We start from the raw sequence: 25285 nt of genomic DNA, 5'->3' as shown, positions 1-25285 counted from the left end.
CTTGTTTTAACTTTTGTAAACCGCCCAGAGAGCATCGGCTATGGGGTGGTATATAAATGTAATAAATAAATAAATACTGTTGTGTTAGTCCACAAGTATCTGGAGTGCCACACATCCCACATCCACAGCCTAAACACCATGTTACTGGGAAGGACAAGGTAAAAAGAAGGAAGGTGGGTCTCTTAAGGAGGCAGAGATCCTTAAGCAGTTGCTTAGGGGATCCAGGTCAGAGAAGGAACTCTGACACATCCATGCTTATTTAGAGATAAGTCCCATTGAACTCAGTAGGACAGTCTTGAAGAAACAGGCATGGGATTGGGCTGTTAACTTTGAGTACTTCTAATAATCAGTGATGCCATATTAGCAGCCTAGACACAATTATATTCTAAGAGTTAATTGCCTTTTAGTGCCTTTAAAATTCCCCAGAGGTAATTCTTGGGGTTTCTTTTATTTAATAGTTGTGGGCAGGCTTTGTCAGAGCCTGTCTGGAGTCATTCCTCATTTCCATTAAGCCAATGGCACATGCACATTTAATTCCATAATGTGTCTCCATGTCTCATTCATGATGCTCATTCCTGCCCCAAGCCTCCTGCTATGTTCTACAGTGCTCAGATAGTCATAGCAATGTTTCTTTCTTTGCTAGTGACTCAGCTTCCCAAGTGGCTTGAGAGGGCAATGAACAGAAGGTTTGAGGGCAAGGGTTGACGTTTGCCTTTTTGATAAGACAATCAAGTCACATTGTAGATGCAGGCAAAACATGACCTTAAATGGCTCCTTCATACCTTATGGCCTGCACCTTTAAATAGCAGGGCTGTGCACATGGCTTGATTCTGCAGAGGTGCACAAAAAACCCAAAAATGTAGACTTGGATGCAGAACTCAGCTTCTTGAGAATCTAGCTCTTTTGTGTGTGTGTACGGGCTAATCAGATGAGGGAAATCACGGTTCCCTACCATCTCTTCTCTTGCACAATACTTCCTCTTTCTCAATGAAGAAGAAAGAGGAAGTAAACAACAACTACATGGCCCATTCAGTGGGCACACAGCAGGAGATAGCAGCAAGTTCCATCTCTAAAATTAAATTGGACTTACCAGGGTCTTTTTTGTCATGGGGAAAAAGGCTAGCAGGGGCGGGAGTCGCATGGGAGGTGGACGACATTGTGAATAGGACCTGTGAAAATCCGTGAGTGCCCAGTAATGAGTGTGCAATAGAATGCTTGTCTTATGACACTCTATGTCTAAAACCAAATTTCTTGCCTTTCTGCTTGAGAAGATATGCTTGAAAGTAATTTTAGCTAGATAATAAGACTTAATGTTCTTATTGGGTCCTCTTTTAGACAAGTTGTATTACTCAAGTTGTGAAGAACACAACTAACATTTCTCTTCTCTACACACACAATTCCATGCTTTACAACTGCTTCTAAATTCCTGATATGATACCCAGAAACAAAACTATTTGCCAACTCCATACTCTTGAGCATGGGCAGTTTTTTGTAGTGTGTTGTGTTCTTTTAAGACTCTATAAACTTGAAAATATTTATTCTACTCCCTGGCTGTTGATTTTCACATTTTCCTCCTGGCAAACATTAATTATCTTTTGACTGGGGGCAGCTGAAATCAACACTTCTCTTGCTATTTCCTCATCATTACTTCCTGGTACACTTAATTGACCATTATTGTCGTTAATGGTAGAGTTCTGGGAATGAAGTTTGATGCGAAAGTGCTGTTAGAAAGCTTGCCAAGGGAGCAGGGTGGAATAAAAATAGTAGCACCTGTTTACTCCTGCTTATCTTTTGCAGAATCAAGAGAGATAGGTGTGGAAGAGAGACAATCCAGTGTCATAATCTGCATTAAGAGAAGCACTGTGCACTGAGAGGAAAAAAGCAGTGGGTTGGAGGAGGTTGTAGCACCATGTCCTGCTTGTGGTTCGCTGGTCAACAGCTGGTTGAGTAAAAAATAGCCAAAGGCAAGGGTGGAACCAAGTAATCTTCAACAATAATATTAGTACAAGTTTTATTAAAGTGCCAGGAGTCTACGCGTTTCGAATGCGGTTGCGTTCTTCCTCAGGGCTTTATAACGTTCGTGAAGACAACTTCACCCTTGCCTTTGGCTATTTTTTACTCCCCCACGGGGTTTTCCTTGCTTTCGCAACAGCTGGTTGGACAGAGTGCTGTGTAGACAGAGCCTTGGTCTGATCCAGCATGGCTCTTATGTTCTTGAATAGTACCTCTCACTCCAACACTGGGCAAGATCCTATCTGCAGCACTGTTTAGTTCTGGAAACCTTTATTCAGGAAAAATGTCAGACAGTTTAAACTACTATCTAGGAAAACAAACAGGGCAGAGGTCACTTGAAACCAAATTATCTAGGAGCTACCTTGATGGCCAACGTATATAGCAGGGATAGCTGACCTAGTGCTCACCAAGTGTTTTAGATCAGTGGTCTCGAACCAGTGGGTCATGACCTAAAAGTGAGTTGCAAGATCAGGTCAGATGTGTCACAGCACAGCTGTTGCTGCCCTGTTGGGCAATTGTTAAAGTGGGTCCCATGTTGCAAGTTAGGTGTTCAAGGTGGGTCTCGGGTGTGGACCAGTTGAAGACCAGTTTTAGTTGACCTCCCACAATCCCTACCATTGACCATACTTACTGTGGCTTATGGGAATTGTAGTTCAAAACATCTGGAGCACATTGGGTTATCTACTCCTGTTCTATAGTCACAGGGAACACTGTTGTCCTGAGTTTGGTCTGGAGCCAAATGTATATTGTCTAGCACAAATTGGGTCCCTTACAAGTGAGCAGTGCCAACCAACTGGCTATAAGAACTTCATATTTACTTATGTACTTATAGGTACACTTACATATGGACAAAAGATTGTGGAATCTCTCTTGAAGTTGAAGTCTTCTCACCTTATGAATGAAAACAATGACATAACTTTTTGCTGCACCTTAATGAAAGATTGCTAGTCCACCAGGGGCCAGTAAATATAGATATAATAAAATAAGCCTCAAGGGCTAAATGAACCCCAGCAGAACAAATCCTGAACTAGATCATTGCATTGCAAAGCATCTCCAGCTTCAGAGGTAAGAAGGAGCTTAGATCAGATCCTAGCAGACAAATGTTACCCAGGTAGCACTACAGTAATTGAGTGTTGGAAACTGGAACATAATTTGGGCTAATTGCTTTCCCTACTTTTTTTTTTAAGGGTTACAATTTCTCCTTAATATACAATGGGGAGACTGATTAATAGAGGTAATGTACAAGTGTACAGGGACACATTCATTTAGAGAAAAGAAGCCATGTGGCACTGTGGCAAACTAAAAACAAGGGTTGCTTAACATAAGCAAGAGCAAATGCACAAGGGGTTCGTTCTCTTGTGCATGATGGCAGAGCGCTGGAGGGGGCTGTCACCAAGCAGTCACTAAGCATTGAGCTTGTGTTCAATTAGGGATCTGACACTATTGTAAGAAGCCCTAAAAGGAACCAAATACAACTGTAGGAAGCTTTAAAACAGAGTCCCTCTCTCAGCCACCAGCAGCCCTTGCTTCCCTTATCTTACAAAATGTTTCCTAAACCTATGCCACAGCTGAAACTCCCAGTTATTACAGACATCTGCACTGGAACACAACAAACAAGGTAAAGTCCAGCTAGCTAAAAAGTGATTAGAAAACAGGGAAGAATCATCATCATCATCATCATCATCATCATCATCATCATCATCCATAACTTGAAATTCTAATTTCAGTGAAAAGTTGGTCTTTCAAAGTAACGTTTTCCTTTGGGTGAAGGCTCCCCCTTCTGGACCAACAGTGCAAGTGATAAAATGGGCTCTCGCCCACAAAAGCTTTCACTACAATAAACCTGTTTGTCTTAAAGGTGGCACAAGACCGTAGCTTTTGCTACAGCAGACCAAAACGGTGACCCCTTCGGAAATTGCTAGTGTGTTAGGCACAAAGCAAGAATCATTGGGGGGAGGGGGGGAGAAACATCAAGGAACTTTACTTACATTGCCAACAGCTTTTACAATGTAATATAAAACACATATGTTAGCCTCAATGAGGCCAATAAGCATTTTCTTTGAAATATTACTTTGCTTTTTTTTACACCAAAAAACGATGCAGAGCCTGTAATCTTTCCATGGTAACCATGTACACAGTACACTCAAGATTTATCGCTGTAGGAAACGGTTTAAATGTCAGCTGCTCCTTAAGGTGTTTATGTACCTTGACTGAGATGCCAAATATAGCACGCCCTACAAGAAATGCTAGACTTCAATTCACGTCCAGTTCTGCAGACTAGCAGCTGCTTTGCAGCTTTGGAAAACAGCATTGTTCACCCAGATTATGGCTGTCTTGCAGTTACATCCCCTTGCAGGTCTGCATATTACGCTTGCTCAGAGGCGCTGTTTGGGGCGCTCCCCACTGCTTTATTGGGTGCTGGAGTTTCAGCTGTCCGTGGAGCTTGTTTTGGGAGACGGATGGGGACATAGACATTGGAAGTGCAGTGCTCCTTAAGGTATTCACCACCTTTTTCCTCATAATCTTTGCGTGTAATCCAGCCTTCTTCACGGTTCATGTACTGCAGGGCCCACTCCCGAGCTCCATACCAGGCATCTAGGACAGGATTGGAAGCAAGATGGACCTACATGCCAACAAGACAAAAGAGGGGCCTGCTTAGTGAAAGTGGCCATCACAGAACCAGAACAGCGACACATGAGCAAAGCTGTATTGTGCAACCATCCGAAGAGCGGGGTTTCTGTGTAGGAAACTCCTTGGGCCTGGCTCAGATGCTCACGGAGGGTTGGAGGGAAAATTGAGGAAAATGAAAATAAATAAATGGCCGCTGATCATGGAGAAAGTCCATGGTGGCAAGACTCTATGGTTACCACCTTTTTTGGTTTTTGCCAGAACAACGCTGAAAACAAACAAGGATCCTGTCAGACAGCACGGTAACCACTGTGAAAGCCAGCTAACCATCCTGCAGAAGATGGGTAGCAAGCGTGGATACTCTGCCCACCGTGGGGAGGAAAATCGCCCCCTGCACAACATAGATCACATGTGGATCACATTTTGGAGCAATCCACCGTGGAATAGTGTGTCATCTGAAGAGGTCCAGCCTGTGTCTTTAGTTCATCTTCTGTGGCTGTGCTCCAAGTGCTTCTGTCTTCGGAGGTTAGGCATGGTGTCAACCAGGGACAAGGGATTTTAAGTGGTGACTCCCCACTTATGGAATATTTTCCCAGAAAGATTTGCCTGGTGCCAACTCTAAAGTTTTAGTCGCCAACCTAAAATGGTTTTATTTTCCTATATATTTCCTTGGTTGGTGGTTTCTACTGCTGCTTTGGTGCTGAAATCTTGGGTCTTTATTGTTAATTATGTTATTTGTTAGCTGGTTTGAAAGCTGATAAAAGGGAAGATGGAATATATTTTTAACAAGAAGAGCAAGTACCAGTTCATCATTCCATTGCAAGAACATGAAAGCCTTGCTATATTGAACCCAAAGGTCTGTCCAGTCTAGCATCCTGATACGCACAGAGGCCAAATATATGCTTCCAGGAAACCCACACATAGACCAGGTTCAGACGATCAGCAGGAGACAATGCAGCATCGGTTGTTTCCCTTACCTCTGTGTGTGCCAGTCACACAACCAGGATTACCCTAATTACCTGCGCTGCTTCGCAGATTAACTTGTTGTCCAAACCCAGAGCGCAGCACGGCTGTAGTGACTTCTCACCCACCCTACAACCTGTACTGAAAGCCATGGATTATAGGGTGGGTAAAAAGTCACTACGACCAAGTCACGAGCCAAGTTTGGACAACATAGCAACCCCTTAAAGCAGGTAATTAAGGTAATCCCGGTTGTGCGACTGGCATGCACAGGGGAAACAACCAACATTGCATTGTTTTCCCTGCTGATCATGCAAACTCAGTCATTGGGTGAGAAAGCAACAGCTCTCCTACACTGTTACTCCCCAGTAAGGTTATTTTATAGCATTCTGTCTATGAAGATGAAGCTTCAATTACAGGGCTATCGTTTAGTCTTTTCCTCAGCTCCTTATGCTGCCCACTGCTCTTACAAAGTATTTTGTAATTCTATGGCTGTGTTTGGACCATGGTTTAGTGTTACAAGAATGAGCCTTGGGCTTACATGGTCCCTGCCTCCCCTTTTATCCTCCAGTACAGCCACAGGGTGATCGGAAGGTTCCACCTTTGTTTTAGATTAACTGCAGTTTAGCATGCTGCCTGAACTCCAAACTGTGGTTAGTCTTAACTACTGTTTGTTGAAACAAGCCAGCTTCAGAACCCATGATGTTTTCAAGCAAACCATAGTTAAGACTAACTCCAGTTGTTTCAGTTTGAATGACAACACAAGATAGTTAATCTAACACTGAAATGAAAGCTCCCAAACTCCTCCTCCTGGCCATACTAGGGGAGGGGAGAGTACACAAGCTGGGCGGGAGGGGAGCTACTCTTATTCTCACAATGCTAAGCAAATGTTTTAGTGTTCTGTCTGAACCAACTCAATGGGCAGCATCTAATGCTGCCGCTTTACTTGCGTAATTGATGTAGCACTAGTGTAAGTGACCTCTAGCGTTACACCAATAGCGCAAGCTGGCACACGGAAATTTCCAGGGAAACATGTCGTGCCAGTTTATGCACTGGCGTAGCACTTTAAGTCGTTTCTGCTAGCATTATTATTATTATTATTATTATTATTATTATTATTATTTATTTATATAGCACCATCAATGTACATGGTGCTGTACAGAGTAAAACAGTAAACAGCAAGACCCTGCCGCATAGGCTTACAATCTACTCTATCAATTGCATAAGCGGAGCGGCAGAGTTAAATATCGCTCAATATGTGTAATCATGCTGTCCGAGTCAATTAAAATGCCTCCTAACAGCTTCACAAATATGACAATTAAAGTCTTGTTGGCATTGGCATGCAGAGTATTTAGCTATCATGTGTGCCCACTGCATTGCCAAAGTTAATACTACACCTGAAAAGATGACTGGAAAGGCCTTATTTCTAGCAGTTCCTTGTGGATTCTGGCTTTCATTCCAAGATACATCATGTTCCCACCAGTAAGGAAGACATTCTGGACAAGTTTTTCCTGCTGCTCTTTAGGATACCTAAAAAGGGGGGGGGGGGGGAGAAACACCGCTGTAATCTGGTGACAATACTTCATCTACCTGAGAACAGATTCATGAGATTTGCCATTATTTAAGCAAGGATTTAGTTCACCTAACATGATGACCTGGCATATGCAACTCCAAGGAGAAAAATCCCTGCAGTGATAGATGGAGTTTAAACTATTTCAAGTATTTTTGTAAATCAGATTTTAGTTTTCCCAGTTTAAAAATTCCTCTAGAGCAGGTGAGCACAACCTACGGCCAGGGGAGCGGAACCAATGCAGCTCCCCAAAGCTGGCAGGAACCCACCCACTTTCCCTTGGTGTTCCCTGGCTTCTGTTTTCCTGCTGGAAGTAGTGGTGCAGAAATAATCGTTTTGTGGGCAAACACTGGGGAATGGGGGAGGCTTTTACTTCCACCCACACCCACACAGCGATCCCTAGATCTCAGTGGGAAGGGAGGTTTAAACCTCCACATCCCTGCATGCTGAGATGGGGTTGGGGAAGAGAGAGAGAGAGATGTACAGTCCCCAGCTAACACTAGATGTAGCCCTTGGGGCTGAAAACATTGTGTACTTTTATTCTAGAGGGAAAATGTTCCCATTTTAGGTAATCTATTGTGTGCATTTGAGCTTAACTCTAAAACATGTCGGGGATGGGGAACCTCTAATCCTTGGGAGTTCCCCCATCTGAACCACCAGTTCTCCTCCTAGGCTCCTTGAAATCCACCCCCGCCCCCAGTCCAGTGCAACAGAAAGGGCTGCCTCTGTGTACCACTCAGCTAGGAAACTCTTGATGTCAGGGGCTGAGATGGGGGTAGAGACCGGCCCCTGAGATCATCCCCTACATTGGGGTAGCATTCTGGAAAGCATCACAGCCCCAGGGATGAAACAGTTCCCCACCCCTGCATCATCTGAACTTTCTGAAATGGGTCTCAGGCTTCCACCCCACCCGCCTTCTGGGCAGAGAAGGCAATACACGAAGTCTCACTGTGGTCCCTATATATAGCATTAAGCCATGGTTTAGCAATTTGCCTGAATACAGCCACTGCGTGAGCCACACATTTCAACTGCATTTCGGAAAGGCATGAGGGCCTAGGGTGAAAGTGTGTGTCTCAATACTTCTCCTTTACAAGTTTTTCCTGGACCATCTGTCAAGTATGCTTTAGGATGGATGCCTGCATTGAGCGGGAGGTTAGACTCGATGGCCTTTTAGGCCCTTTCCAACTCTACTATCCTATGATTCTATGGATGCGTGTCCTATCCCATGAACTATGTTCAAAACAGCTCACAAAATGCATCACAGTGGTCTATTTAGTGTTAACTGGTGGTTTCCCCAGAATCCTGCAAATGTGAGCTTTTCTTTCCTCTCTTTTTCGAAAGGGTTAGGAAGACTAATCCTTTGGGTTCTACAGAAGAATCCAAAAAAGTACGAGCAAATATTGTCTGAATACTGACACCCTGCTGCTAAGCATATTAATTCAATTAGGAGTTCAGCACTCTTGTAAACTAACCTGTCCAAGACAAACTGCATGGTTTCTGCTAACCCAGCCTGCTCTTCTCCTATCAAGGATGGCTGGAAGATAACTTCAGGAACCCGGATTCTCTCTGTGCCAAGGAACAGCTGGTGATACTCTGCCAGGTTAAACACAGGCTGCAAAAAATATCAAGTGTCAGAACAGCTCTGCTTTAAGAGCACTGCTACACTTTCTTACACTTTCAGATTTTATAGAGAACATGTTGTGTATATGAATCAAACTATTCCACCACCAGAATCTGTATTCTCTGCCCCTAGAGAGGCTTCATATTTTCAACACATTTCTCAGCAGCACTTTGACCTGGCCGCAGCAGAGGGAGAGGTGAGAGCGCATGGCCCATTCCATTGGCTCGGCTGGGGCTATCATTTGGCTTCTCTCTCATGCTATTAAACATTTGTATACCTTTGAAAATTTAATGCCAGAATTTGGTTCTTTTCCTCTTTCTTCCCCCATCCCATGTTCCTTTTGCACCATGCCTATTAGATTCCCACCCCACTGACGCAAGGGTAAACCTCACAAGCAATTGGCAATGGTCTGCGCTTGCTGCTGGGGCACTCAACTGGGCCTTTCAGGGCTGGATGCAAGGGGGCCCACTGCCCTCACGGACCCAGTTAGATACTCGCAACAACCCTAGCCATGGCTTCCTCTCCTCGGCTGTATCACTGTGTAGAGAAGTTAAGCTTTTAAAAAGGCTTCCATTAGTGACAGTGGACAGTTTTTAAAAACCTAATATCCTTGCTGGGTGGGTGGGTGGGTGGGGGGTATCAGGTGGTTGCAGTTGGGGAGGGAAGGGTTAACTCCCTCCCCCCCGGCTGAAATCCCCCCCAACCCCCAAAATCATTCCCTGCATGAAAAATCCGCTTGAAAGGAAGCTCTCAATGAGGGCAATAAGATATTTATCTTTGTGGATGTATGAATGTGTGCGGGGCGGGGGGGTACCCATTTTTTGCAGGAGGGGTTGCTTCCTACTGCCATGTGGCCTCTGGAAGGTTAGCCATGAAGAAATGGCCCAGTTTGCCCATTACTTTGGGTAACCCAGAAATTGCCAGGGACAAGCAAAGCAATAAGCATCCTGCCTCCCCGCTCTCGTCGCTTTGTTCGTCCCTGGCAATTCCTGGGTTAACAACCCAGGAAGTGCAGCATGACGTGCAAACCAGGTCAGTGTGTGGCCCTTGGGCTAAAACAGTATTTCCCACCCCTACTCTACATGCTCATAAGCAGAGCATGGAGCTAATTGCCTCCGGCTCTACTTGCATCTAGCATCAGGTATTTAGAGAGATTCTTCCAATATATTTATAGTTTCTATTTAGCTATCACAACTGAAGCAGTCAATGCGTGGCTACTTTTGGGAGAAGTGCAGAGCGAGAGAGATGTTGACAAAGTTGTCTGCTGTCATCTTGATCACCAGATGCAAATTACATCTTGGTATGAGGGATGTAATCAACACTACTCATTCAGTACGGATGCTTTTTAGATGCTTTACCTGCCTGCAGACTTAGAACACGTGATTTCCCAAAGCTCTGGAAATTGCACATTCCCCCCTTCCACACTAATGGCAGCTGGCATTGGTGCAACACGGGGAAGTGTGCAATTTCAGTAGCAGCTGTGAGCGACCTCTTGACAGAGGCTCGCGGGGCGGGTGAGTGCCTGCTGAGTGCTGCGCAGGCAATTTTGCCCACCCCTAGCCATGGGCCACTCAGGGAAGCCCGGTGGTTGCATCCAGCCCATGGGCTAGTGATTCCCCACCATGGTCTAGAAGCATCTGGCAGTCCATTGTTGGAACAGAACACTGGACTTGGGACAACTTTGATCTAGCAATTCTTATGTTCCTGAAATGGTCCACCGCATAGCACTTCTTGCAGCCTGATCCTATCCATGTTTACTCAGAAGCAAATTTCAGAATTCAACACAATTTGCTCCCAATTGTGCATAGGATTGCAGCCTTCAGGCATAACCAATTGGATTTAAGCAGCCCATGTCTGAACAACATGGCTTACAGCCTCTATTTTTTTAACCCTGTGATTTAAGGCAGTATTAGCCTTATTTTAAAAAGAGGGAAACTTTCATCAAGAAATAGAGCAGTTTTCCCAACCTGATGGCCTCTAGATGTGTTGGACTACAATTCCCACCATCTGCAGCCAGCATGGCCATGTGAAGTCTGGAATAGACACTTCTCAAAGGGCCAGTCAGTGAGCCCGGCCTCAGATGGAGAACACAACTGACCAGGTACAACAGACTTCAGAAAACAGACTGTAGAGACATTTTTCTGGAACTGAGAGCATGTGTTACCCAAAGACAAACCTGTACTGTAGTGACTGGCTTTTCAGCTTCGGGTTGCTCCTCAGCAAACAAAGGCTCAAATTCATTCATACTTTCCACATCTTCCATGGATTGTTCACTGGCCAATGGATCCAGGTCAGGCATCTTGGAAAAGAAAGACCACAGGTTATTCCAGTAAACAGGAAAGACACACAAGCTACCAGGAAGGTGCCAAGGTCTAAAGCTGGCTGTGACCAGGAGAAATGATCCCTTCCAGTTGGCAGAACTCCATCTATGGAGTATTTAGTTTTGAGAAGAGCCAAGTACTCTTAAAGTCTACAAAGTTCAATAGGGCTTACGCCAGGGGTGCAGAACTCAATGCCAGCGTCCCAATTTGGCCCACCTGGGCTCCCACAATGGTTGCACACCCTTCCATTAGTTCCATCCCCTTTCCCCATTTTTCCACATTCGCCCCCCCCCCCCCCACATTCCAAAAGAAAATGCTTTTTCTTAGCTATTGGCAATAAGAACTTTTGCTTTTGGTCCACCCATCGACCCACCACTGGAATATGACCTACGAGAGCTTCTCTGAAATGGGATTTGGACCTGGGGCTGAAAGAGGTTCTGCACACCTTGCTTATGCCTGACTACGTGAGCTTAGGACTGCAACTTTAGCAATCACACATGTACAGATTTCCAGTCGGGCTATTCACTCAAAAACCATCGCTCAAAGTTGTGATCGCTCCACATTAGGTTAACCTAGATTTTGAAGGTGACTCAAGCTCAGTACATTTGCAAAATGATCAAACGTTTTATTCTGTACTCTGTTGATGCAATCCTGGAAAATAAATATTTGTTGGATAAATAAATGGCATGTGAATTTTGAAAAATTGCTAGTTTCAGGCAGCCTAATTTAGTGAAAGTGACTATTACGCCCTCAAAGGGCACAAATACCAGGCTGCAAAACTGAAGGAATAGGTGTGACTCCATAGCTCACTGTTGGCTCAAGGGTATTTACTCAGTGAGGTTTCACATCTAAGGTAGGCTACTTCACTTAATGCTAGGGAATTGGGGTTTGGGAAAGTGATGCCAAGAACTTCCTTTGCCAGCTGTAAACCAAAAGTGCTATTTTTAAATTTAGCAAATATGAAAAAACAAAAAACAAAAAAAATTACACAACCTTAAAAAAGCTTACATACGGATAAAGATGAGAGACTCCTCTGCAAGTAAAATGTGTCCTCAAAAAACCCTCTTGCATAAAAGATGTAACTGCTTTCAATACATGGTCCTCCTTCCCCCACTACTGCAAAAAGCATACAGACTGAAGATAAATGCTCATGGAAACAATGCTACGCACAGCCAGTATGAAAATGCAGTTTAGCTACTATGAAAATCATAGCTTCAGGATGTGGCATGCAATGCCTGAAGCTAGATTCTCCCCTCCTAAACTTCCACACACATCCACTTCTGTGATCATGTTCCATTCCTTTTTCTACCACTATCTTCATAACTTGACATTAACGTTCTACCAATCTAACTCCAGATCAGGGGTATAGTTAGGGTGACCATATGAAAAGGAGGACAGGGCTCCTGTATCTTTAACAGTTGCATAGAAAAGGGAATTTCAGCAGATGACATTTGTATATATGGAGAACCTGGTGAAATTCCCTCTTCATCACAACAATTAAAGCTGCAGGAGCTATACTAGACTGACCAGATTTAAAAGAGGGCAGGGTGATGAAGAGGAAATTTCACCAGGTTCTTCATATATACAAATGACAACTGCTGAAATTCCCTTTTCAATACAACTGTTAAAGATACAGGAGCCCTGTCCTCCTTTTCATATGGTCACCCTAGGTATGGTACCTTTTGTGGCCCAAAGGCCAGATTCCATTTTGGAGAAACTCTTGCAGAGGTGTGTGTGTGCTTTCCATGGAAGGATGGACCCCAATGCAAAAGTGGGTGAGCCTGATAAAATCTACCCCCTAATTCCAATTTATAGCAAGAAGCATGTCTACTCAGAAGTTAGCATGAGTATCATGCCTACTCACAAGTAAGCAGGGCAAGCCTCTAATGTCTACTTGAGCCTCTGCAGGGGAAGGCTCAGAAGGAAGCAAGACTGAATCCCTAGCAGCACTTTCAAATAACATTCCTACTCAGAAGTAAGCATGTGCATGTTTACTCACAAGTAAGCATAGAAAGTTACTGCAAGACTATTCAAAGGTAAGAAGGACAAGACTCCCAAGGAAGCAGGACTTCACTTAGCAGCTTCTTTTCCTGCTTCTGCCCCCTCTGCCCTGCAGAGAAAAGTTATTATCTCTGATTGAAGATAAGTGCTTTCCCCAGCTAAGCACTGAGAAAGGGGACCCTTTTCAATATTAAGCAGGCAATGGCACTTATCTCCAATCAGCTGCTGATTGGATAAGGGCTTTCACTCCTTGGCAGAGGTATGGTGGCCAGATGCCTTTTTCCTGTGCTCTCTATTTTCAGTTTTTTCCATTTTTTTTTTTTTTTTTGGTCAGGATTCCAAGCTGCCCTCTAAAATTCCATTATTTTATGTCTGGATGCTGCATTGGTATCTAAACGTAAACCTTTTCTATCTTTATGGGCTAAAGTTAGGTTGGAAAGCACAGTGTATTCTGGGAGCTGGAGTTCCCTCCTTCTCTCCTATTTTATCCCTCCTATCAAACTACAAGTCCCAGCAAGCTTTGGATGTGTGGGGGGAGGGCCTTCCAGTGCTGATGGTTAGGAGGGGGAATGGACTCAGCAGCCCGGCTGCTCCAAAATGACACTGATGAGAGGGTGGGCAAGGCCAGTGGGAGAGAAATAACTGTAGCAGATGGAGAGAAGAGCATAGACCGACAGAGCGGAAGGAAGGTGGACAGGTGGCAGAAGACCAAGAAAGGAAGGAAGGGGGTGCAAGAGATTACCTCAGGAAGGGGAAAGGAGAACCATGGGGTGAAGGAAGGGGAAGAAGAGCTAGGAGGTGCTCCGTCTCTCTGGAGCTGAGGATAGGATAAAGATTAAGCATGAGTATCAATCTAGCATATCAATCTGTTGAATCCCAAACCCATTCCACTGAACTCAGGTTAGTTCCAGGATTATTTGAAAATGGTTTTGCCATTCCCCATTGCCCCTCACACACTCAAAAAACATTCCTTCCAGTCTTTCTCATATGACACTGGGGCCTAATCTACACCAAGCAGGATATTGCACTATGAAAGCAGTATATAAAAGGCAGGAGCCACACTACTGCTTTATAGCGGCACTGAAGTAAATTGACAACTGTTGGGGCCCATTGAAACATACCATATACTGCTTTCATACCACTATACCCTGCTTGGTTTGTCTCCTGCCTTTTATATACTGCTTCCATAGTGCAGTATCCTGCTTGGTGTAGATTAGGCCTGGAAACTGCTTGCAGTTCCTCCTTCTCCCTTTCCCTCATCATGGCCCAGGTAGCGGCTGCCTGTTTTCCTTCCCCACCTCCTTCCTTACTCTCCCTCTGGCACAGTAAGACTTCTTTCGTTGCTTCTTTAATTGTTTCTACTGATTGGTAGTATTAGGTGGTTCCCAAAGCTACTGACTTTGGGCCTGTATTTTGCGGGAGGGAATCTCCCTTAGGAGTTTTCTGAAAGACTGTTTTGTTTTACTTCTGCAAATCTTGGGGTTTCCCTTCTGTTTCTCAGTAGCTCCAGCATCTTAATTCACTATCAGAAGGAGCAATGCTGATGGGTGACAAGAAAAAGAAAAAGACCGGGTTCGGATAACACGATATTCAATGGTGGTTTAAGTAGTAAACTGTTAACTATTGTGTCGTCTGGCAGCAGCAGATACGTTTGCACAGAGTTGTAGCACAACCAGTAAGACAAAACCTTGGAACAGTTTTGCATATTGCATAGAAGTAATGGAACCTCACTGTGGTACCTCTGGCTTGCTATCCACAACATCCACTTCGACACTAACTTCTGCCTGTAGGATTTTCTGCTTGGTTTGCTCAATGGCCAAACTCAGCTTCTGGATATAAGACTGAAGTTCCTCCGCGGAGTCCATGTTCAGTTCCACCAAAGCTTTGTGAAACTGATCCATTTGACCATCTTCTAGCAGTTCCTGTACACACAACAGAAAAGAGGTGATTTTTTACCATCAGCACTTAATTTCACATTCAGAGTCACTGGCTTTCTCTGCATGCTTCCTACTTTATTGTCAAGGGTAGTACTGTTGAAAAAAAACCCATCTGCTGTACAGCTGAGAGAAATGAACACATTTCCAAACTGATCATGAAACCTGTCGTTATTTGATGACTACCATGTCATCTCTGTAATTCCTTCACTGGAAGGATGACTGATCCCCATACATTAAGCATTTTTCTCAGAATCAGATTTGGTCTTTGCGCATGATACACTTTCCCTTTCGCTTCTCTATTTCAGCTTCCTCAAAACCAAAACTGCATCTCAAACATTGCACAGGGTTACCTGGACGTAAAGCAGTCTGTCTAACCTCTCTTGATCAAGCTGAAGCTTTTCCTCTCGCCGGCGAGCATTAAGCTCCTGCAGCCGTCGAAGCTGCTGCTGCCGCCTCTCCTGCTTCTCTTCAGACGTCAGGGTGCTCCCCAGAAGTTTGTTTGAAAAAGGCAGCTGCATCTTGTGCACGTTATTCTCATAATATTCAGGTGATCTCCACTTCTGCATCTCTGTTCAAATGTTTTAAAAACCACCATAATAAAATTTTTCAGATGCAACCAACACTCTCTTGGCCAAATGCCTTTGGGAAGTACTGTACACATTTCTAGAAATTAAGAGGAAGCAATGCAATCAGGGAGGCACCAAATCCCCTTTGCCCAATATTCTCTCATGTATTTTCTAAGTGGATCAGCCACTGGGGGGGCACTGAACTGAATGTCTTTGCACCAAGTTGCAGGAGAGATGAAAGAAAAGGAAAGAGGTACAAGGTGGTTATGCATTTGCTCCAACTATGCCACAGAACAAGGATGGGGAACTTCCAGTCAGGGGACCTAAAACAGCACATGCAGCTCTCCAATCTGCTAAGCTTTCCAAGCCAGACACACCCCTTTTATGGCACTTGTTTTTTTCAAGGCCTTTGTTGCTATCCAGATCACGCACTTGCCTACGAACTTCCCCTTTAACTTTTTTCTGTGCTTTTTTCTCCTTTGATTATTGATTAAAGGAATGCGATCTGTGGTTTTCTCCTGCACTGTACCCTGCCCTGACCTTGGGTACACTTTCCGGAACACTTTGGTCTTAGCAATGCTGCTCGAATGCTGGGAAAGCCCGTGACTTTTTCACCCTGGGATTAAATCTGTCCTCCACTCCCCTTTTTACATAACACCTCACTGACAGCTCAGCCCCTATCTTACTGCCTCATTCCCCACAGTGGAATTTGACCCTGGGGATGGAAAAAGTTCCACACCACTGCCACAGAAGAAGAATCAGCAAGCAGAAGCCCCCAGGCCTAATTCTACTCCCCAACAAAACTACACCACCACACCGCCTCAAATGCAAACCTAAAGGAAAGGAAGGGTGCAAAAAAATATTCAGCAGTGAGACTTGTTAACAGTACAGAGTACGGTGACGAGTAGGCCTACAGATGCCCATTACCTTTACAAAACAATCCTCATAAAACCAGTTGCTGACCAGAATCCATTGTGTATTCAGCCCCTTTAGCATATTGGAATGGATCCAGACTAAGTTAGTTGAACTTGGGTCTAACTGATTTCGTTGGAACCTAAATCAAGTTATCATTAATGTGTGCCATTGATTTAAATGGGATGGTACTTCAATTCACTTAGTTTGGATCCAACCTATTGTGCTTTACTCCTTTAATATAAGTGTACGTAATGATTAAATAAATTTGCTCAAAGCGGTCTCTACCATTGAATGCAGCCTGGAATAACTTTTGGAGCAAGCTACTGAATTGGAGCAGTTATTTAACAAACAAGAGCTCAATAAGGTAGAATCAGATTAACTTTCTAGCATTAACCATGACACAGAATTATGTCTGCATTATGGTTATTATTACCAAACAAATGTCCTGGTTCAGATAATCAAACAAACCATGGGTTAACAGATCATGGGTTGTTCAGACATGGGTTGTTTGTGAGTGTGTACCCACAAGCAATATCACATTCCTGGGTTGTTGTCATGATGTCCAAACGCCTAAACAATCCAGGGTTTCCTGGTTTGGATGTCATCAAAACTTGATGTTGTTTGGACTTTATACTGTTAGTTTTACCCTACCCTGTGCCTGTTTACCCTACTCTGTGCCTGTTTGCATTCTCTTCCCCTCCTTATTGTTTTACCATGATTTAATTAGAATGTAAGCCTAAGCGGCAGGGTCTTGCTATTTACTGTTTTACTCTGTACAGCACCATGTACATTGATGGTGCTATATAAATAAATAATAATAATAATAATGTCACGTTCCTGGGTTGTCAATTCAAAGCAGAAGTAGTAAGCGGGTGGAAGGCGATGTGTTCACTTGCTTCCCACCAATTCCTGCCAAGCCCGGAATTGGCCATGATATACAAATCTAGTCAATGGGAACATGAAGGTAACAAGTACGAAACTGGAATTAAAGTTGTATGACAGCCATTGAAAGCAACGCTTACCTTCTTTATAATCTTCTGCAACATAGCTGTGCTCATGAAGTATTTCCTCCACACGGCTGAGTGTAATAGCAGCAAAATGCCCAGGATATTTTAGCTGCAGGAGACGTTGAAGGTACGTGGCAGCCTGACATCCTCCAAGATTTATACGCTTACAGTTTCTAGCATCCAACCTGGCAACCGATAGAAACAAAGGAAAGTGAGACTGTACATATCATAGAAAAGAATAGCCTGTTGAGTTCTTCTTACTAGACATCTCATCATCTAGATTTTCAATCTGGATTGTGAACAGCTTTAAAAGAAATGCCTATACCATGACCATAGCCAACATTTTTGCTATACTTTACCACATTTCTGGTATACTTTTCCACTCAAATCAATAGATAATGCTTAGAGATCTTCATCTTTTGAATATAATGGGGTGAGGAATTGAGAAACAAGACCAGTGAAACATTTACAGTGAACACTTTCTCTCCTTTTGTAAATACCGTAAAAGAAAAACATGCTTAAAGTGAATTTATTCAGAACAGAGAACCTAAATTATTTTAAAATTTGCAGCCATAAGAAAATGAAAGAGAAAACTCATTGAGGTAAATCAAACATGAAGAGCCACAGAAGGATTTTAAAAAGAAACAGATAGTTAACACCAGAAGGCGCTAGATGATGGTGTTACTGTGATAAATTCAACATCTTCACAACTGTGCCTCCAGCCTGTAAGATGTACTATATTTATATATCCAACTTCTCACTTTATCTATCTATTTGGGGAAAAAATGAACAAAAGTGTTTATATGACCATTCATATGGCAACTACCTTCTGTTGCCTTCAGGACATTGGGCATCGTATGGCAAAAAAGAGAGCTTCGGCTATTGGGCGGTATAGAAATGTAATAAATAAAATAAATAAATAAATAAAAAAGAAATGCCAAGTAGGGGAAACAGCCAGTTCTCCCCACCACCAATACTCTTAAGAAGTGCAAATTGGGGCAAATGTCTGAGGACGATCGATACACATAGCTACGTAACTGAAGCACTAACAAGAGATTCTAGCACAACCTTTCTCAAACTGTAGCTCTCCAGATGAGTTGGACTACAACTCCCAACATCCCTAGCCAACACCCAATCCATTTGGAGGGCACCAGGTTGGGGAAGTCTGTTCTAGCCTCCTTCCTGAGTACAATTGGAGCATTCTTCAAACTCAGGGTCACAAAAATCAAGGGATCAGCTGTAAAGAAATCAAACAAAGACAGCTGCACAGATTGGTGATCTCAATGGTTTTCAAAAACATATCTTTATCAAAGGAGAATAAACATTGCCTTGATAAAGATATATTTTCAAAAGATGTTGGGAACTCAGATCTGTGCAGTTGTCTTTTTTTCTGTTTGATCCCTAAAAATTAGTCCCATACAATTAGTAAAAGGCATTTCTAGCCATTAATGCCACCTGTACCTCCATCATATTCAAGGCCCCCCCCCCCGAAACTGGAACCCCATCTGAAACCAGTTGTGCACATCCATCCAGATGAGCAGGTTTTACAACCATGACACTTCCGTCTTGTCTGGATTACATTTCAACTTGTTTGCCCTCATTCACCCCCCCAAAAACACCCTCAGGATTTCCGCCTCCTTGGGATGAGGAGAAGGCAAAGAAAGATAAATATCATCCAAACCTCTGCTTGACTTTATCCAAGGTTTCACTTAGATGTTAAAAAGCAGGGGGTGTGGAGTGGGGGAAACAAGACAGAAACTTAAAGGACCCACAAAGCTAAGAGAAAGAAATCCCCCAATACCACCTCCTAGACCTTACTGTCCAAACAGGACCAGAAGCACAGCAACAATGTGCTCTCAAGTCGCATCCCAAAGAGATGACCCATGGTATCAAAAGCCACTGAGAGGTCCAAGAGAAGCAACCGGGTTGCATTCCCCTTATCCGTTCCCCAGCATGTTATCCACCAAGTTATTCCTCAGTATAAATCAATGGCTAGGCCAGAAGCCAGATTGCGCACATTGAAAACATTATATCCAACCTCATAATCAGCACACAACTCACCTGCCATCTAAGACTGGCAAAATGTGGGTACACTGATATCCAGAGGACACTATGAGACCACTGCAAGGCCATCCCTGCTTTTTATTGTGATAGAAGCTGTACAAGCTGTCCACACCATAAGAAACCTTCGGGACTTGGTAACATTCAAAGAGGAGCTCTGACATCATTTGTCTTGAATAGAGAGGGTTGCAGACGGCTTCGGTTATCACAACTGGATGGTCGACACAGCCCTAAAATGATATTCAATATATGTTAACAGGGAACAGCATTTTCTTTGTTTTGGGAAATGTTCTAAACTCATGGGCTCTATTTAGTTCACCAAACTGCTTTATCTCACTTCCTGGACTCCTACCAAATTGTAATTAAGAAGTAGTAAAACTTTGGCCACTGTTTCTCTCAGCATAAAATGAAACTGATTTCTAATGTTGTGAAAGGAGTCAAGACATATTGCAATGAAAGTTAGACTGAGATTTTTAAGTAATGCTCTGACTATGTCAAGGGGTTAAGTGTACCATAACCGTCAAGCCCTTCCTATGATGTAGTGTCAATTTTATTATAATGGCTGATGTAGTGTCAATTTTATTATAATGGCTAGGGTGCTGTTTCTGGTTAATCTTATTTCTTTATTTAAAACATTTGTATCCCACCCTTTATCATTAAGATCTCAGAGCGGCGTACAGATAAAAACATACATATTGTGCATGGGGGTCACTCAGATAGCAGAATGTACACTAAACCACGACTCACAGCCAGCCCCCTCACACCTGCAATTAGAGCCTACATTTCTATTTCTTTCCGTCATACCAAGGCCAGATCTACACCAAGCAGGATATAATGCTTTGAAAACAGTTTGAAAACGGTATATGGAACGTGTCCTGGGCCCGAACAGTTATCATTACTGTTATAAACGATTATAAAGCAGTAGTGTAGATCCTGCCCAAGTTGCCTTATAAGAAGTTTGACTTGCTATCCTACGTTTTCCTATGGGGAAACACTGTCCTTTGTTTCCCTATGGGCAAGTGCTGTCACTTGGTTTAGTATGTCCCCTCTGAGCATGACCGACTGGCACATGCTGGGAGTTGAAGGGCTTTTTCTCTCTCTGCCTTAACACACATAGGATTGCACCCTTAAGCTACATGCTGCTATTTTTGACCACCACCCCTCTTTTACATTTGGTCCCACGCACCGCTGAAATGGCACCCCTCCCCCAGTTTCTCCGAAACAGAACTTGGCCCTCTGGCTGAAAGAGGTTCAAGATCCAGTCCAATGGACCTTTATACCAAGTATTCCACACGCCACAGGCCCTGCTCCCCACCGAGCCTCCCTACCTCGGAGGAGACGCCCAGGCGCTGGAAGCCGTGGTCGAAGAGCAGTTCTTGCAGCTCCATCTGGACCGGCACGTTGCGGTCGAAGGGCGACCGGAGCAGCCACCGGAGGGGCTCGGGGCTGCCCAGGTCGTTGCCCACCTGCGTCTCGGGCCCCGCTCCGCCGCGGGCTCCTCGGCTCCGAGCCACCAAGGAGCGGAAGCGGAGCAGAGGCTCGGCGGTCTCCGGGCAGGCCCAGCCCAGCCGCAGCTGAAACGAGCCATTGTCCAGCACCAGGGGGGCCGGAGTCGGTACGCGCACGGCCGGGCTCGCTTCCAACACGGGGTCCGGGTCCCAGCGGACGTCGCGAAACGGGAACACCCCGCCGGCCGCCTCCATCGCTCGGCGAGAAGCGCGCCGTTCGTGGGGTCCCTTTCTTTCCCTTTTCCGGCTGGAAACAAGGGCCGCGCGCCGAACGTTCCGTTCTTCAAACCCACCACCACAGAGTTATATATATAAAACGGGGAGAGTCACACACGACAGGCATCTAACCAGGTTCCGGGCTGGTTTGGAGTTTTCATTTGATGCTTTTTCTCGAGGCAAAACCACAACGTAACTGTATAGCGTGTGTTTTGGACATCCAAGCCAACAGCCACAGTTAATAAATTGTCCAGGGCAAAGAGGCGAGGAAATAAATTCAACTACAGCCAAGATCTCTCAGTCATACCTCAAACACCCACCCAAACCCATTCGCATTATGGAGATAATAATTATGGGCCTATATTTCTATTTGCAGGACAATTTTTGAACTGTTTGAACACTAAACGCACATTTTTCACATGAAATAAGACATGACTTTTGTTGGTTGTGTTTGCTGATACCTGGGGATGAGTCCTAGGGTGACTGTCTTTTGGAAACCCAAAAGGACAATATGCCCGGCCCCCAAGGGGGCGTGCTCACCAATATGTCTGCTGCCCCCCCCCCCCCCTTGGCACTTGTCTAGAGGTGTGTGATGGAGCTCAGTCTCCCCTTCCCTCAAATATCTTTTCCGACTGCAAATACTTTACTGAATGACCGTGAGCTCCATCACACCAGCCATTTATCGCACTCCCGCCATGCCTGGTATGTGTTTTTGCAGCGCGGTAGTCACATGAAGTCGTCCCTGCCCTGCGCAAATCTTGTCTCTTCCCTGCCCTTTTCTGTCTTATTTTGGAGTGGGGGGAAGTCTGATTTTTTCCCCTTCGCTGCACAATAAAGCTGCTACTAAGTCCTGTGTATTGCTGTCTATATCGGACCATACTGTTTTTTGTTGGAGGTGTGTGTGTCAAAGGATGGTCTCGCTGACAAAAGAGGAAGGGGGGGCGGTTCTCCACTCAACTACTCAACCATGAAGTGGGAGAGAGACAGGGCACCCGAACACCCCTGGAGAAGGCAAGCGAGGTTGCTGCCACCTGTCCCTGGACTCAGTCCCATCAATTCCATGGTTCTTACTCCTAAGTAGGCATGTCTAGTTTTCCTGATCAGAGCAATGTTGGCTTCCTGTTTCTATGCCAACATTGACCACAAACTTCTCCCAAAATTAATTGTAATACTTTCTCTTCACTTATATTGTTTAATATGATCTGGGACGGTGTAAAAGCCGGAACGGAACGGAACAGGCCGGAACAGCCCCATTATATTAAAAAATCATACCAAAAACAGTGGCATGTGTTAACAACACTTGAGAACAATATTTTAGGACTAAAACCATACCAATATTATATCACTATTAACCCCAAAACTCCCAAAACGACGTCCGGAACAGAATGGAATGGCCGGAACGGCCACTAGGGAACGAGCGATATCAACCAAACTCACCAGTCATGCATAACTAAATGGCAGGGATGCAATAAGCCACAAAAGTTGCCCCAAAACCACGTTCAGATACCCGTTCCGGGCAAAAACGCGTATTGCGCAAAACGGGCCGTAACGGCAGCTTCCCAATGAGGTAAGTGAACCAAACTCACCAGATGCACATGACAAGGTGGGACAAATATAGAAAGCTCCAAACGTTGCCCCGAAACCACGTTCAGATACCCGTTCCGGGCAAAAACGTGTACTGCGCAAAACCGGCCGTAACGGCAGCTTCCCAATGAGATAAGTGAACCAAACTCACCAGCTGCACATGACAAGGTGTGATAAATATAGAAAGCTCCAAAAGTTGCCCCGAAACCACGTTCAGATACCCGTTCCGGGGGAAAACGCGTATCGGGCAAAACGGGCCGTAACGGCAGCTTCCCAGTGAGGTAAGTGAACCAAACTCACCAGATGCACATGACAAGGTGGGACAAATATAGAAAGCTCCAAAAGTTGCCCCCAAACCACGTTCAGATACCCGTTCCGGGCAAAAACGCGTATCGGGCAAAACGGGCCGTAACGGCAGCTTCCCAATGAGGAAAGTCAATCAAACTCACCAGATGCACATAACTAGGTGGGGCAAATATAGAAAGCTCCAAAAGTTGCCCCAAAACCACGTTCAGATACCTGTTCCGGGCAAAAACGCGTACTGCGCAAAACGGGCCGTAACGGCAGCTTCCCAATGAGGTAAGTCAACCAAACTCACCAGATGCACATGACAAGGTGGGACAAAAATAGAAAGCTCCAAAAGTTGCCCCGAAACCACGTTCAGATACCCGTTCCGGGGGAAAACGCGTATCGGGCAAAACGGGCCGTAACGGCAGCTTCCCAGTGAGGTAAGTGAACCAAACTCACCAGATGCACATGACAAGGTGGGACAAATATAGAAAGCTCCAAAAGTTGCCCCCAAACCACGTTCAGATACCCGTTCCGGGCGAAAACGCGTATTGCGCAAAACCTGCCGTAACGGCAGCTTCCCAATGAGATAAGTGAACCAAACTCACCAGATGCACATGACAAGGTGGGACAAAAATAGAAAGCTCCAAAAGTTGCCCCAAAACCACGTTCAGATACCCGTTCCGGGCAAAAACGCGTATTGCGCAAAACGGGCCGTAACGGCAGCTTCCCAATGAGGTAAGTCAACCAAACTCACCAGATGCACATAACTAGGTGGGGCAAATATAGAAAGCTCCAAACGTTGCCCTGAAACCACGTTCAGATACCCGTTCCGGGCAAAAACGTGTACTGCGCAAAACCGGCCATAACGGCAGCTTCCCAATGATATAAGTGAACCAAACTCACCAGATGCACATGACAAGGTGTGATAAATATAGAAAGCTCCAAAAGTTGCCCCGAAACCACGTTCAGATACCCGTTCCGGGGGAAAACGCGTATCGGGCAAAACGGGCCGTAACGGCAGCTTCCCAGTGAGGTAAGTGAACCAAACTCACCAGATGCACATGACAAGGTGGGACAAATATAGAAAGCTCCAGAAGTTGCCCCCAAACCACGTTCAGATACCCGTTCCGGGCAAAAACGCGTATTGCGCAAAATGGGCCGTAACGGCAGCTTCCCAATGAGATAAGTGAACCAAACTCACCAGATGCACATGACAAGGTGGGACAAATATAGAAAGCTCCAAAAGTTGCCCCGAAACCACGTTCAGATACCCGTTCCGGGCAAAAACGCGTATTGCGCAAAACCGGCCGTAACGGCAGCTTCCCAATGAGATAAGTGAACCAAACTCACCAGCTGCACATGACAAGGTGGGACAAAAATAGAAAGCTCCAAAAGTTGCCCCAAAACCACATTCAGATACCCGTTCCAGGCAAAAACGTGTATTGTGCAAAACGGGCCGTAACGGCAGCTTCCCAATGAGGTAAGTCAACCAAACTTTTTGTATGTCTCTTTGCACATGTGCTATGCAGTGGCTCACCTGTCCCTTTCCCAGCAGACATGGTGCCTGTACGGCAGTGGATTGCAAATGAACTTCTCAAGCACAAATCACTTCTTCCACGGCCAAGTTTAATGCAGAGACAGCAGCAGAGAATAAAGAAGCAAATAAATCAGAGAGAAATTAAGCAATTCAATAGTCCTGTTTCTGGAAAACCACCGAAAGGAACATTTTCTACAATCCAGTTTACAACAGTATTACACTTCATCTTGGTCTTTGTGCTTAATGGGTGATCAGTGCAAGAAACCAAAGGAGGACACCATGGTTCTGTGCGAGGGAGCATGTCAGGACTGGCACCATCATTCTTGCCTTGAGATAAATCAAGCTTCTCGTGGTATATTCAAATGTCCAAAGTGCTGTGAGAAATGAATAATCTACACTGTAGGCAAAAATTTATGTTAACAGGTGCTGTATGTTAGCATTTACATTTACACACAGAGAGAGAGAGAGAGAGAGTATATAGATATTATGTACATTGTTTTTGTTCTTACTGTTTGTGGTTATTTTTCTTGTATTCATGTTTTCATAAAG

The 25285-nt window shown here is 44.6% G+C and overlaps 1 protein-coding gene across 1 annotated transcript; it reads right to left on the bottom strand.

The window, feature by feature from the left end:
* Positions 1–4013: 4013 nt before the first annotated feature.
* Positions 4014–21303, bottom strand: ACTR5 (actin related protein 5). Its single transcript, XM_063140705.1, has 10 exons — positions 20929–21303; positions 19601–19830; positions 17555–17724; positions 15402–15619; positions 14854–15036; positions 13857–13931; positions 10969–11091; positions 8644–8783; positions 6999–7131; positions 4014–4636 (listed from the first exon to the last, which is right to left on the bottom strand). Exons 1-10 carry the CDS (start codon positions 21301–21303, stop codon positions 4379–4381), a joined length of 1905 nt encoding a protein of 634 aa, XP_062996775.1. The 3' UTR covers positions 4014–4378.
* Between the last annotated feature and the right edge of the window lie 3982 nt (positions 21304–25285).

Source organism: Elgaria multicarinata, chromosome 1 (genome assembly GCF_023053635.1).
Source record: "Elgaria multicarinata webbii isolate HBS135686 ecotype San Diego chromosome 1, rElgMul1.1.pri, whole genome shotgun sequence".
In the NCBI taxonomy this organism is placed as follows: Eukaryota; Metazoa; Chordata; class Lepidosauria; order Squamata; family Anguidae; genus Elgaria; species Elgaria multicarinata.
The sequence above is the reverse complement of the archived record's forward strand: the minus strand, read 5'-3'. Positions and strand labels throughout refer to the sequence as shown.